At 41.3% G+C, this 14638-nt stretch overlaps 1 protein-coding gene across 2 annotated transcripts in view; it reads right to left on the reverse strand.

Annotated features, from left to right (window-relative positions):
- ENTREP1 (endosomal transmembrane epsin interactor 1) overlaps positions 1 to 14638 on the reverse strand; it is a 67089-nt gene that overhangs the window by 50901 nt on the left and 1550 nt on the right. The window contains exon 2 of one of the 2 annotated variants that reach the window (XM_077759407.1): positions 6127 to 6183. The exons of the other annotated variant lie outside the window; for it this stretch is intronic. Coding sequence (XP_077615533.1) covers positions 6127 to 6183 — 57 coding nt within the window. The remainder of the gene's footprint in view (positions 1 to 6126; positions 6184 to 14638) is intronic. 2 annotated transcript variants of the gene reach the window in all.

A 14638-nucleotide genomic window follows, 5' to 3' on the forward strand; every position in this document is an offset into this window, starting at 1 on the left:
CCCTCCCCTGCTCACGCTGTCTCTCTCTCTCTCTCTCCTAGAAATAAAAAATAAATAAAACATTAAGAAAAATTTTAAAAAGAAAAAGAAATGGATAGTCACAAATAAGAAAATAATTAATTTAAATTACACACACACACACACACACACCCCACACATACCCCACTGCTGGCCACAGAGAAGTACCTAGCAATTTGCTAATGGAGGAGGTGATAGAATTACGGTACAATGAAAAGAGCACTGGACTAGGAGTGACTGTCCCTGGTTCTTTCTAAAAATAGTTCCTGTGTTTGTGAACTGGATAAGCTGGTTAACATCTGAGCCGTGGGTCCCTTATCTATCAAACAGGAAAAATACCTGCCACACAAATCACATGACTAACGACATAAATTCTTAAGCATTATATATGTGCAGCAGAATATTATTAAGTATTCTGAAGAGGGAGAAGAGCCATCCATTTTTATACCTTAAAAAAAAAAAAACAAGAGTGAAATAATCATAGCATTTATACACAGGGGTCTTATAATGGCTTACTGAAAATGTCCATCTATAAAGTTAAAACACCCCTGAGGTAACTAAAGAGGATTCTGGAAACCTACAAAAATGAAAGCTGAAAGACTCTTAAAACAATGCTTCTGATGTAAGTGCCTTATTTTTCAGATACAGAAACCCAAGAGATTTCCCCAAGGTCACCGATAATTAGTGGTAATGTGTCAGCATTAAAATGCAGGTTTCTTGAACTCTCCAACCAAGGCTTATTCCAAATTTTGACCACCAGAAAATATATGTGAAAGAACCAGAATGTACAAATTCAGAGCTTAGAGCTCATTTTATAAATGTACAGGTTCCTAAACTGCCCACAGGTATTCTGACCCCTCCTGGTCTTCATGTCATCAGAATGAAAGGACCACCACCCATTTTGCAGCTAACACACCTACAAGTATTTCTTTTCTTTTTTCTTCCCTTTTTTTGTTTTTAAGTAGGCTTCACATCTAGTGCAGAGCCCTACCTGGGGCTTGAACTCACGACCCTGAGATCAAGACGTGAGCTGAGATTAAGAGTCAGACACGTAACCAATGGAGTCACCCAAGCACCCCCTACCTACAAGTAGTTCTAACTACCTGGTGGGCTAATATCAATCTCTTGACCAAGGGTCCGTGTGATGCATGACTCTCTGTTCAAGGCACAATAAGATGGAAAGCACCCGGATCCCCAAATGGCTTTGTGGAGCAGAACCCCCTTGCCAGCCTAGACTATTTGGACCGCTGGATGAGAGGGGCAGAATGTCTGCAGATCCTACTGAAACCAGTTTTGAGAGTCTTTTGGGTAAGAAAATTTTACCCTAAATTCCATAAGCTTGAAGTTAAAAGAGAAACTGATGGCTTATTTTTTTTTAAATAGCCAGTTCATTAACCTCTTCTATTTTCCATCCAGGGTGCAAGTCCACACAGTTGGGAATAAACCACATATGTGACCCAACAACATCACCAGGGAAGTACTTTCATTCTTGATGCTAAAGATTAAAGCTGTCTTTTTTTTTTTTTTTTTTTATCAGCTTTAAGGTTATATTCACCCCACTCTCTACCAAACTTCATGGGGAAAAAAAGAACAATATGGAGCACCTGGGTGGCTCAGTTGGTTAAGCGTCAGACTTCGGCTCAGGTCATGATCTCATGGTCTGTGGGTTTGAGCCCCACATTGGGCTCTGTGCTGACAGCTCAGAGCCTGGAGCCTGCTTCCGATTCTGTGTGTCTCTCTCTCTTCCCCTCCCCTGTTCTCTCTCTCTCTGAAATAAACATACATACATACATACATACATACATACATACATACAGGAAATGTTTGTTCTTGATAGAAAGTACACAAGCTGGAATGATATGCACACACACCCTGGCTTCATTCCAGTCATCAAAAGCAGCTATAAATATGGGGCTCCTGGGTGGCTCAGTGGTTGAGCACCTGACTCTTGATTTTGGTTCAAATTGTGATCTTGGCGTCATGGGATGGAGCCCTGAAATTCTCTCTCTCTCTCTCTCTCCCCCTCTGCCCCTCTCCCCTGCTCTCTCTTACTCAAAAATTTTTTTAAATAGAAAGGATTTCTTTTAAAAAAAAATAGCTATAAATATTTACAAACTATGTTCCAGCATTATTATTTTTGTTCTGGACACATGACTATTTTCTTAGCATAAGGAAGAAGATCCAGTAAATGAAAACTTCCAACTCTTGAGTTTCCATGAAACCTTGAGTGTGAAAGAATTGGGTCAGACTGAGCCTTCATTGTTCACACCAGGGTAAAACCTAATGTAATCCCTGAGACAATAATCACAAAAGAAGAAGCACAAATATAAGTGGTTTTCAAAAGGAAATATCCAAGTGTTCTAGATTAGTGTGTGCCCAAGAACTCAAAAGGAGGCCAGCTTGCCTCTCAAAGGGCCCTGGAAAGACCAACATCCCCCCTCTCAACCTCAAGCACCATTATACTCTCTAAGCACCCTGGAGTAAAAAGGGGAGAAACACAACATTCTACAGAATGAAAACAAGTGCAAGGAATTTCAGACAAAAGTAAAAAAGAAATGTTGAGAACCTAGGACCTAAATTTCTTGTTGGCTGCCAAATTAATTTTGCAGTCAACAACAGAGGTATAGCGAGCACGCTGGCCCTGGGGGAACAGGGTGAAGAAGATGGACAGGACCCCTGTCTTTGTACAACTACCTACAGTGGAGAGATAGACAGCAGGTAGTACACCAATAGCATGCAGGCAAATTACAGACAGTGAAGCTTAAAGTCAGTGCTGGGACATGGTGAGAGGCAGGGATGCAGGGCCAGTGCTAGCAGGCTGCTCAGGGAAGGTCTGTCTCAGGAAGGGACTGGCAGGCTGAAACCCAGAAGAAAAGGAGCCAGCCAAGCAAAGAGTTGGGGAAGGAGGTCCCAAGTTGGTATAAGACCGCTTGGCTGTGTCGGAGTCAGAAGGTGTCCCTGTGGGTAGAGTACAGGACATGAAGGAGAGAAGGGCTGGAACTGACCAGCCACGCAAACATCTGTGGGAACAGACCCCCCCACAGGGCCCTACTGGCTCTCTGATAGAACGGGACCTCCCACCCCAAATCATCCAGTGGCACGTTCCCTAAACTCAGGAAGCCAAAGAAAAGGTGAAGCATCCACTCAGTGGGGCTGTGGGAGGGGGGACAGAGCTACCTCTTGATGTCACTAGATTATCCCCTGCATTCAGAAAAAAACCTAGACTCAGAAAAGTTAAGAGGCTTGTACATTATGTAGCTCTCCAGGGGCTGAGCTAGGAGACAGACTAGGAGTGTCTGACTGGTGTATTCAGTTCCTTCCGTTTCATCACATGATTTTTTCCAGTTTTTAACATAAGAAAAGCATGTGGCACAAGTTATAACAGAATATTAAGATTCATGTGAACTGAGATTTTTCACTTATGATCCTGACCAAGGCTCAAATGATCTATTGATATACCCAGAAAGTTTGTCCTTGTACAATTCCTATCATTTCATTTATCTTCTTTATAAATTGATATTAATTAACATTTCAAAACAATCTCTACGTGACCTTCTAAATACATAATTCATAACAGTCGAAATATAGAAGCCTATGGGTCCAACAGGCTTACAACTGATGGTAATACAGAAACATGACAGCATGTCATTCAGGCAGGCATGTGGACCCCTTATACACGGAAATATAATATTTACTGAGATGAACTTAATGTAATATTAAAGAGAAAAAGCAGAGCACAACACGGTATGTACAAATTGGTTATAACTTTGACAAAGCTGGATATATACTTATCAACAAAGATGAGAAATAAATTTCAAGGCATAAAATAAAGATACATTTCTATGAAGGTCATTTTGTCCTACAGTTGCTTGAGCTCACGTAATAAATCTATGAGGTACCTTTCCCAAAGAAAACAATGTTAGAGAAATAAATGTCTTAAAAGGTCGACTTTCTCCATATCTACCCGGAACACATTCTCGTATTCTCCTCCCCATTTAGAGTCTTAAAAATACAGGTAGCATTAGAGATTTTCTGATTTTAATTTAAATACCTGAGTGATGTATTACTCAGCATTTCAATACTGACCCAATGGAAAAATCAGAGCAAAAAAATGACTCTTACAGCCAAATATTAGTATAAACATTGAACACCATCCAACATTTTTCTAGAGAGTTGTTGCAAAATAAACGTCAGCCACTCATAACACGTCATAAAACTTATCTGAAGCCTCATTTTTCTCCTACCCTGCTATCTCAGAGATTAAAGTGCTGCACCAATAATTTACTTCTTCCAGAAATATGAACAGAGTTTCATGAAAAGGAATAATTGATGGGCTTCTAAAATGCTGCCTAACGTAATTGGCAGCATGGGCCTGAAATTATGTCTTGTGACCTGAAAACTCTTTAGTTGTTCAAGACCATCAACACAGTTCTGGGGCCCATTACTCAGACTGTCTTCTGCAGTGTGTTTCTTCGACTTCCATTTAAGAATTTACCCAGTTTTGTATTTATCACCCACTGCCCACCAAACAGTGGCCTATTTAAGATGAACAAGAATTTAGAAAATTAGGGGTGCCTGGGTGGCTCAGTTGGTTAAGGGTCCGACTTCAGCTCAGGTCATGGTCACATGGTTTGTGAGTTTGGGCCCTGCGTTGGGCTCTGCGCTGACAGCTCAGAGCCTGGAGCCTGCTTCAGAGTCTGTGTCTCCCTCTCTCTCTGACCCTCCCCTGCTCATTCTGTCTCTCTCTCAGAAATAAATTTTAAAAAGGAAAGAATTTAGAACTTAACCCTACATCAAAACGAATGGGAGAAGAGTCAAAAAAGACACTATATAGAAAAAAATTTTTTTTCACTGTATGTACTTCAAATCGAATTTCTTTGATCCTCTACTTCATCTTTGAAAGTTGGTAATTCTATTGGCAATCATCTGGTTTTTATAGTACTCCCTGAATCCAAAGGACATAGCAAAACAAACCAAAACCAAAAATATGAACAATGAAAATGCACTAAATGCCAGTAAGTTGTAAACTTTAAAACAGTTAACTTTACATTATATGAATTTTGCCCTAACTAAAAGAAAGGATAAAGGTACCAATAAATGCCTACATTACCATGAAAATATAATATACATGTGATAAAGAGAAAATATAGAAAGTCTAAGCAATGAAACTGTAAGGTTGTCCAACTAAGGCATTATAACAACAAAAAATTATGTCTCATGATTTAATCTGAGAATTACTTCAAAAGAATATGCAGGGAAAAGACACGGGGAGCCAAGGAAAGGGTGAGGGTCTAGCGGAACAAGACTGGCTGAGTTGGTAGTTGTTGAAGCTGGGTGATTGGTACAGGGAGTTCGTTATATTATTCCCTCCACTTCAGTATATGTTTTAAAATGTCCATAGCAAACCACTTTTTTTTAAAATTATATCTTTACAACAGAGCTAATCCTGGGACTAAAAACACGTGGACAGCATTGGGTACATAAGAAGCTTGAAATGAAACCGAAAACCCAACACTGAGGTCGGGTTACTCTAGGGGGACAGGAAGGAAGGGTTCAGTCCTGGCAACCTCAGTGCGAAGTGGTTCGAGATCCTGCCCGGGATCGGCATCATGGTCATGTCCTTGGTCACCCCACCACAGCCACTGAACACATCCACAGGTGCAATAACGGGGTGGGGGTGGTGAGGACAAAAGCGTTTCCCGTTATCTTTCTCGGTGAAGTTTGATGCAAAGAGACAGGCGCATCTCTGGAGTTAATCATTACTATGTGTCAAAGGGTTTCCATCATATTGATTAAGGAAGCCTTTTCCTGATAGATGAAAAATCACTCGGTCATGCTCATCCACCCCTTCTAGAAGGTTATGCAGTGTATCAATGTGGTACATAATAAGAACAACAAAAAGGCAACTCAAGAAAAAAAAAGGAAAACTGACAAAACTATCATCTCACTTTGCCATTAGGAGAACATCTGACTTCTAATACTGTCCGTTGTTAGCTTCTTTTTTTCATGGACAAGAAAGCTCGAGCATTTTTCTTCAGTGATTGATTTCGCAGCCTTCATACACAGCACGTTTTACAAAGAGTAACAATTTATGAGATCAGTACATACCAGCAGTATCATAGGCCGTTTCCAAGTTGTTAATCCTATGATTCCTGAGAGAATCACCTACAAGGATAAACAGTATCATAAATCTAGAAAAGGGACCGATTCCAACAAACTAATCCTAGTCTCTAAAGTTTGTTTTTCTTTTTTTCCAAAAAAATAAAACCTGACATTTCAAAGTCTTCTAACTCAAACATTTGATATTCCTGCTGATTCTGGGAGCCCTGGTTAGACCACTTTGGATTCCCCTTCCCACAGAGCCCCCCAAAGCTTTTTTTTATTGACTGGGTGTATTTTTTCTTACGGTCAATTAGGAACATAGAGAGAGTAGCCAATCCTTCCAGTAAGTGAAGCAGTCAGCAAGCTCCCTGCCCCAGAGCACTCAACCTGTTACCATTGTCTGCCTTGTAAGACACATGAGTGGCTGCAACCCTTCCTTCGTTAGGTGGGTACCCACCCTTTATGGGACAAGTAAACGCCCTGAAATGGTACACAAGATCTCTCAGGATCTTCCTCTGCCCACTTCTCAAGCCTGGTTTCTATGCACCACTGTCCCCCACCACCCAGCTTCCCTCCAGGCACACCTGTCCACCATCAGATTGGCCAGGCTTTTTTTTTTTGTTTTTAAGTTTATTTATTTATTTTGAGAGACACACAGCATGAGTAGGGGAGAGAGAGAATCCCAAGTAGGCTCCACACTGTTCAGTATGGAGCCCAATTCGGGGCTCAAACTCACGAAACCATGAGATTATAACCTGAGCCGAAACCAAGACTCAGATGTTTAACCAATTGAGACACCAAGGCACCCCAGACTGGCCAGGCTTTGACACGCGGGGCTCTGCACTTCCTTGGGGGCAGTATCTTCTTTCAGCTCCCCTCATAGCTGCCTAAGAACGCCTACACATCCTGCAAGATCCCAGCTAACGGTCCTAACCTCCTCTGAGGAGCCTTCGCTGATCCCACCACTACACTGTACTGGAAGCCCTCTACACAATTTTCCCCCAAAACGTTCTCTGTCATATGACGTGAGAGGTGCATCTCTGCCTTGCCCACTGACCATCAACTCTTGTCTCCCAAATCCTCGGCTCCCAGCCTGGCACCTGTCATCGACGGGCAACTGATAAGGGTTCCTGAGCATTTATTCCTCAAAAGGGGGAGGGGACTACAGTGAGAGAAGTCTTGTATCGCAAAATGACACTTCAATAAAGAACAAACTAAAATCCTTGGTAAAGAAGAATCAGCATTTTGCCAAAATGAAAACTGGAAATCAATGTCAGCCCTTTGGATAACACGGTTCACTAAGCAGTCGGGAAAGAACAATCAAAGTAATTATTCAGCTAAGGGACATTCCGATGTCACTGGGGCACATTTACCTTTGTATAACAGGGTGCACGCATCTGCGGAATGCAGTTATGAGGGTTTTCCTTTATGTGCCCTTTTTACCAAAATCCCTCCAATGTAGCAGTTCACAATGATTGTTTCTCAGCAACAAATCTGTAGGGATTTTACAGGGTTGCTTCAATACTATCCATTCTCCGGTTACTGGCTGAGAGCAAATCATTGTCAAATGAGCAGAGGACAAGTCTACCCACTTATATCAAGGACCCTAAGACCATGTATGGGCAGACAGGCAATAGATCCTTGTATCCCATTTGTGTTTCAACATACTGTCAGCTGCCTGCCCACCAGGCACTATTTTCTTGCAACCGTCTTAAATTCAATAGGTGATTTCCTCGTTCTGAATGATTTCTGCCTGGAGATGTGCAGGGCGTGTGTCTGCACATGGCTGCATCTACTTTACAAATTGCGACTTGAAATCCAGGAGACCTTGGAGTCTGGGTTCCCCACCTGGCTTCTAAATAACTCTGCGACCTCGGCCAAGTCTTATTGCTTTTCTGGTCCTCATTCTCGTTTCCTTAGAAATGTGGTTTAAGTGGGGCGCATGGGTGGCTTAGTCGGTTAAGCCTCCGACTTTCGCTTAGGTCATGATCTCGCGGTTCGTGGGTTCGAGCCCCGTGTCGGGCTCTGTGCTGACTGCCAGCTCAGAGCCTGGAGCCTGTTTCAGAGTCTGTCACTCCCTCTCTCTCTGACCCTCCCCTGCTCACGCTGTCTCTTTCTCTCTCCTAGAAATAAATAAAGCATTAAAAAAAAAAAAAGAAATGTGGTTTAAGTGAAGGAAATCATCTCCGGGTCTCTTCTAACTAAAAAATTTACCCTGCTGTGATGACACAAAGTTCTCAGGGTTTCCCTGCAATCTCGAGCTGGCTCCACCTGCAGGCTGTGTGTGGCCATGCGCATGTTACGTGTGTGTGTGTGTGTGTGTGTGTGTGTGTGTGTGTGTGTACACCCAGGTGTTCCCTGCTGCTTACTGGACTTAGCTGAGGTAATGCAACTTCTTTTTTAAAGTTTTTATTTATTTATTTTTGAGAGAGAGACACAGAGAGAGAGAGAGGGAAAGCATGAGCCGGGGAGGGTCAGAGAGAAAGGGGGACCGAGGACCTGTAGTGGGCCCTGTGTGGAAAGCCACCTGGGTGCCCCAGTAATGCAACTATTTTTGTAAAAACAAAACTGAAAAATTTGACTGCCCTTGAGGGAAACACAAACCGCCCACTTCACTAAAATCTAATGATAATGTGAGTTATCAGTTAGTGTTCAATATTTAGACCATCTGTCTCCATTAATATAGAACCCTGTGGTTCAGCCTTTGGAACACATGTTTTCCATTAAAACAACATTATCATTAAAATGAGGTGTCCAGCCCAGGCCACAAACACCCATAAAAGTAGCAAGAGACCTCAGCTATACTTTCTACCTCCCCCACCAGTCACATCATCCCATCCTCCCCACATTAACAATGTCGTATATTTACATATATTACACAGGGACATATTTTTGTTTAAATTCTTATTACTAGACAAACATGTATGTATATATATATTTTATAAAAAATGCGTCATAAAAGATACTGTTCCTTTTTCATTTTCAAGAAATACTTCAGGGAAATCTCTTCATGTCCACAGAACAGCTCTCATTCATTTCTGTTTAATGGCTACATTAATATTCCTGTGTATGGCTTACCTCATGTAAGAGAACTTGATCATTTCCATATTCATCGATATTCACTCTATTTCCAGTTTTCTGCCCTCACAATCAATGCTATGGTAAACATTCAAGGCTATATAATGCTTAAAAACAATTGCTTTTTATTTCTGTTGGATAAAGTTCCAGGAATAGGGCTGCTAAGTTGAATATAGATATATTCAGTAGATCATGGCAGATATAATTGTCATTTAAAATCAAAGGTCTCTGGAATTAAGGAACTAAGCTATCTTTATTATTTTTGAGCAGATACTTTACATATATAAGCAAGAAACTAAACTTAAAACACAATTTAAAAAATATGGGGGCGCCTGGGTGGCTCAGTTGGTTAAGCATCCGACTTCGGCTCGGGTTAGATCTCACGGTTCATGGGTTCGAGCCCTGCATCGGGCTCTGTGCTGACAGCTCAGACCCTGGAGCCTGTTTCAGATTCTGTGTCTCACTCTCTCTCTACCCCTCCCCCACTCATGCTCTGTCTCTCTCTGTCTCAAAAATAAATAAACTATAAAAAAATTTTTTTTTAATATGTACAGAGGTGCCTGTGTGGCTCAGTCATTTGAGCATCTGACTCTTGGTTTCGGCTTAGGTCATGATCTCACAGTTTATGGGTTCGAGCCCTGTGTCGGGCCCCATGGTGTCAGCAGAGCCTATCTGGGATTCTCTCTCTCTCTCTCTCTCAAATTAATAAATGAAACTTTGAAAAATGTACAAAATGTATTTGACAAATAGTAAATATCAGAAATTTCAAAATACACATAACTTCAAATATACTTAAGACCCAGCAGGAAGAAATATAAAATTTATTAAGCAATATTAAATGAAGACCCAAATAAATCAAGACATATACTATGTTCACAGATTGTAAGGCAAAATATTTAAAGGTAATAAATAGGGGCGCTTGTGTGGCTCAGTCGGTAAAGCATCTGACTTCAGCTCAGGTCATGATCTCATGGATCGTGGGTTCGTGGGTTCGAGCCCCACGTCAGGCTCTGTGCTGACAGCTAGCTCAGAGACTGTCTTCAGATTCTGTGTCTCCCTCACTCTCTGACCCTCCCCTGATCATGCCATCTCTCTCTCTCTCTCTCTCTCTCTCAGAAATAAATAAAACATTAAAAAACGTTCTTAAAAAAAATCAGTTCTGAGGCAAGAATCATTGCACCTGTTATAGAGATTAGTAGCTGAGGTTGAGAGGCTCGATGACTTACTCAAGAATTTACCAATGTCACTCTGCTGCCATGAAAAATAAAGGACCAAAGAAAATCAATAAAATTCATCACAAAAAATATTTTAAATGGCCCATAAACATTAATATTTGATGATACAATAGAAAAAATGTATTTATTGTTTATTTAACTTAGTAGACACTTCAGAATTTTTGAGCTAGTTTCTCCTTTGAACCATTCATTCTTTTTTTTTTTTAAGTTTCATCATTGCAATTTTTTTAAAAAGGTTTACCTTAAGGTTCACTAATATCTGTCTCTTTATGAGGAACTGGAATCTTATCAAAGAATTACAGACTTGAGGGAGGGGTAACCATGACCTTAGGTCACAGACTCAAAGCAGAAGCGTATGCAGATGACATTAAGGGTATTAGGGCTCCCAGAGGAGAGCAAAAAATAATAATAATCAACTGTTTACCATTTGCCTCAGATATCTCCCAAGGGTTGCATATGTCCTCAGAGTAAGGTATTTTGTTTTCTTTTTTATTCTATTTTTTTAATGTTTATTTATTTTTTGAGAGAGAGACAGAGTGTGAGCAGGGGAGGGGCAGAGAGAGAGGGAGACACAGAATCTGAGGCAGGCTCCAGGCTCCGAGCTGTCAGCACAGAGCCTGATGCAGGGCTCGAACTCATGAACCGTGAGATCATGACCTGAATCAAAGTCAGACACCTAACCAACTGAGCCACCCAGGCGCCCCTGGTATTTTGTTTTCTGAGGGAGGAGATGCAAACCAACGCAATCCTATCACTAATCCAATGTGGTGGTAGTAACTAAATATGCCCCCAAATCAAGACCCAGGTCAGCATGGCTTGAACACCGTCCGCGTGGTCCTCCATCTGTCCCCTACCTGGAGTCAAACTTCAAGATGCTTTTAAAACTGGCTAATCTCTTAGCCTCATGCCCTTCAGGAATAATAACAGATTGAGTCATTAACCAAAGATACCAGGAAGAAAAAATGATCTGAGAATGCTCAGAAACAATGAATATGTTAAAAACATGTAGAGTATGGAAAAAGACTCTTTATAGGACTTGTTAATTCTTAAGTATATATTAAAATAGATAAAATACCTTCAAGGTCCAGACAAATGACGGAAGCTTCCAAATCTCAAGCTCAAGGTGAGAGAACTTACGGAAGTAAATATGGAAAAATATTCTTGAATTATACTGTGTTAATAGTCCTTTCAATGCATACATCTGTCCCTTGAATTTAATTTTGTATCAACTATAGAAGCAAAATCTTTACCGAAGGTGAAGAAAGATCTGCCAATTTAATCGCTATAGCAAACTAAGGCACAAAATGGCCATTCAAAGCTTGGAATATGAGGATATCCTTCTATCTTCTGTGTTCCTATGTGGGTCCACACTAAGCTTCAACAAACTGGCACTGCCACTCAACTACCTGGTTCCATATGCCAACAAACTTCTGAGTGGGAAATAAAATGTGGCACGTCCATACAGTGGAATCTCATTCAGCAAAGAACTGGAAGGAAGTACTGACATGCCGTAATTATGAACGAACCTTGCAGACGTTATGCTAAGTGAAAGGAGCCAGTTGCAAAGGACCACATAGTATACGATTCCATCTTTATGGAATGTCTACAGTAATCCACAGACACAGAAAGTAGGTTAATCAGTGGTTGCCTAGGGATAAACGGGTCGGGGTAAAAGGGGAGACTGCTAATGGACACAGAGTTTCTTTATGGGATGATGAAAATTTTCTGAAATTGATTGTGGTGATCATTGTGCATATCCGTGAATTCACTAAAAACCATTGAATGGCACTCCTTAAATAGGAGAATTGTATGGAATGTGAATTATATCTCAATAAAGCTGTTACTTAAAAGAAAAACACAGCCCTCAAGTCATAATTTTAGGCTTTAAAAATCTTAGTTCAGCTTTCTTTATAATTAGCACAATACTATGTGCTATCAACCCCTCTCTTTATCTAGTAAGCCCCCTTTTATTAGAAATCCATACTGAAATATTTAATGGCTGAAATTACAATACCAGCAAGTTGCCTTAAAGTAATCCAATAGAGGGACGCCTGGGTGGCTCAGTCAGTTAAGCGTCCGACTTCAGCTCAGGTCATGATGCCACAGTTCGTGGGCTCGAGCCCCATGTCGGGTTCTGTGCTGACAGCTCGAAACTGAAGCCTGCTTCGGATTCTGTGTCTCCCTCTCTCTCTGTCCCTCTCCAGCTCATGCTCTCTCTCTCCCTCAAAAATAAAAACATTAAAATTATTTAAAAAATAATAATCAGGGTGCCTGGGTGGCTCAGTTGGTTAAGCATCTGACTTTGGCTCAGGTCATGATCTTACAGTTTGTGGGTTCTAGCTCCGCATCGGGCTCTGTGCTGACAGCTCAGCCTGGAGCCTGCTTCAGGTTCTGTGTCTCCCTCTCTCTCTGCCCCTCCCCGTTCATGCTCTGTCTCCCTCTCTCTCAAAAAATCAATAAACATTAAAATTTTTAAAATAATAATAATAATCCAGTCGGGGGAGTGGGTGTGGTCCAGAATGGCCATGTGTTGATCACTACTGAAGTTTGATGGTAAGTAAACAGGGGTTCATTATAGCATTCTTTCTACATTGTTAACAAGATTTAAAATTTTCATAATAAAATGTTAAAAGTGGGGGGGGGGGCTCTTAAGACTGCCCCGTCACTTCTATGCTGTCTCTCTATTCTGTTTATATTTTCTTTCTGTTTAGATTTTCTTTCCAAAACAACACACATATGGAACCATTTACAGATGAAATGATGTGATGTCTGAGATGTGCTTCGAAATAATGAGGGAAGTTAATCTCACAAATAGCCTAGGGAGCATGAGGGAGCTCATTCCCACCCTGCTTAAAGCACTGATCCTCCTGATATTATCAGAACACACAGAGCCCGCCGCAAAGCCAGGAAGAGGCAGAGACGACACAATTTTTGGTGCTGGGTAAGAGGGATAGGAGGGTTCGCTGAGCAGGGTTGCAATAAATTTAAAATTTCCCATGATGCAGCATTAAAAAACAAAAACCAAATGCCTCTCTCACGTACATAAATTCAAAAGGTACGTGCTACTGGTAAAACATTTTTCCTAAAACACCATGGTCGTGGTGCCTAATGTCATCCTCAAATCCTATCCAGTCATTCTGAGCATACAGTTTCTGTTGGCTCTATTATCACTTTGTAAATTCTGTGGTCAACCTCAGAAGTAGGCCACAAAAGACGAGAACAATGAACAACTTCAGGTTTGCATATAGAGTTGGGGGTGGGGGGTGGAAAACAACCTTAGAGAAGAGAATTTAGTTCCAAGTTACTAATTCTTTCCCTGCTCTGTTTTGCTGGATTCTAGAAACAGGACATGCCCAGCCAAAAGGTCCAGATTAACAACCTTCATCTTCTGGCTAAAGGCCTTTTAAAAAAAACAAAAAACAAAAAACAAAACAAAAAAAAACTTCATCAAATCCAACTGTGGCTTGACTGACATCTAAAGCCATTCACCTCTGAAATAATTCACAAGAGTACACTGACTTGGGGTTTTGATTTCTGAAGGGAAAAAATAGTTTTAAATAATCCTAAAGTGGGGGCGCCTGGGTGGCTTAGTCGGTTAAGCGTCCGACTTTCACTTAGGTCATGATCTCGCGGCTCGTGGGTTCGAGCCCCGCGTCGGGCTCAGTGCTGACTGCCAGCTCAGAGCCTGGAGCCTGTTTCGGTCTGTGACTCCCTCTCTCTCTGACCCTCCCCTGCTCACGCTGTCTCTCTCTCTCTCTCTCCTAGAAAGAAATAAAACATTAAAAAATATACATATTAAAAAAATAATAATAATCCTAAACTGGGGCTGCCTGGGTGGCTCAGTCAGTTAAGCATCCGACTTTGGCCCAGGTCATGATGTTGCAGTTCATGAGTTCGAGCCCCGCCGTCGGACTCTCTGCTGACGGCTCGGAGCCTGGAGCTGCTTCTGATTCTGTGTCTCCCTCTCTCTCTTTGCCCCTGCCCTGCTCGTGCTCTGTCTCCCTCTCCTAAAAAACAAAAGTAAACATTAAAAAATGGTTTTTAAAGCCCAAACTAGCTATCTTTGAGAGGACAAGAGATTATGATTTTATAAGGACGAAATCCCTGAAAATGTATGCAAGATTCACTTCTGGCCGTGGTATTTAGAGAAATGAAATGCTTCCACCATTTGGCTGACTTTAGTCTGATGAGTGGACTAGGAGCAT

The sequence above is a fragment of the Crocuta crocuta genome, unplaced genomic scaffold (assembly GCF_008692635.1).
Source record: "Crocuta crocuta isolate KB4526 unplaced genomic scaffold, BGI_CrCroc_1.0 scaffold41, whole genome shotgun sequence".
NCBI classification, from domain to species: Eukaryota; Metazoa; Chordata; class Mammalia; order Carnivora; family Hyaenidae; genus Crocuta; species Crocuta crocuta.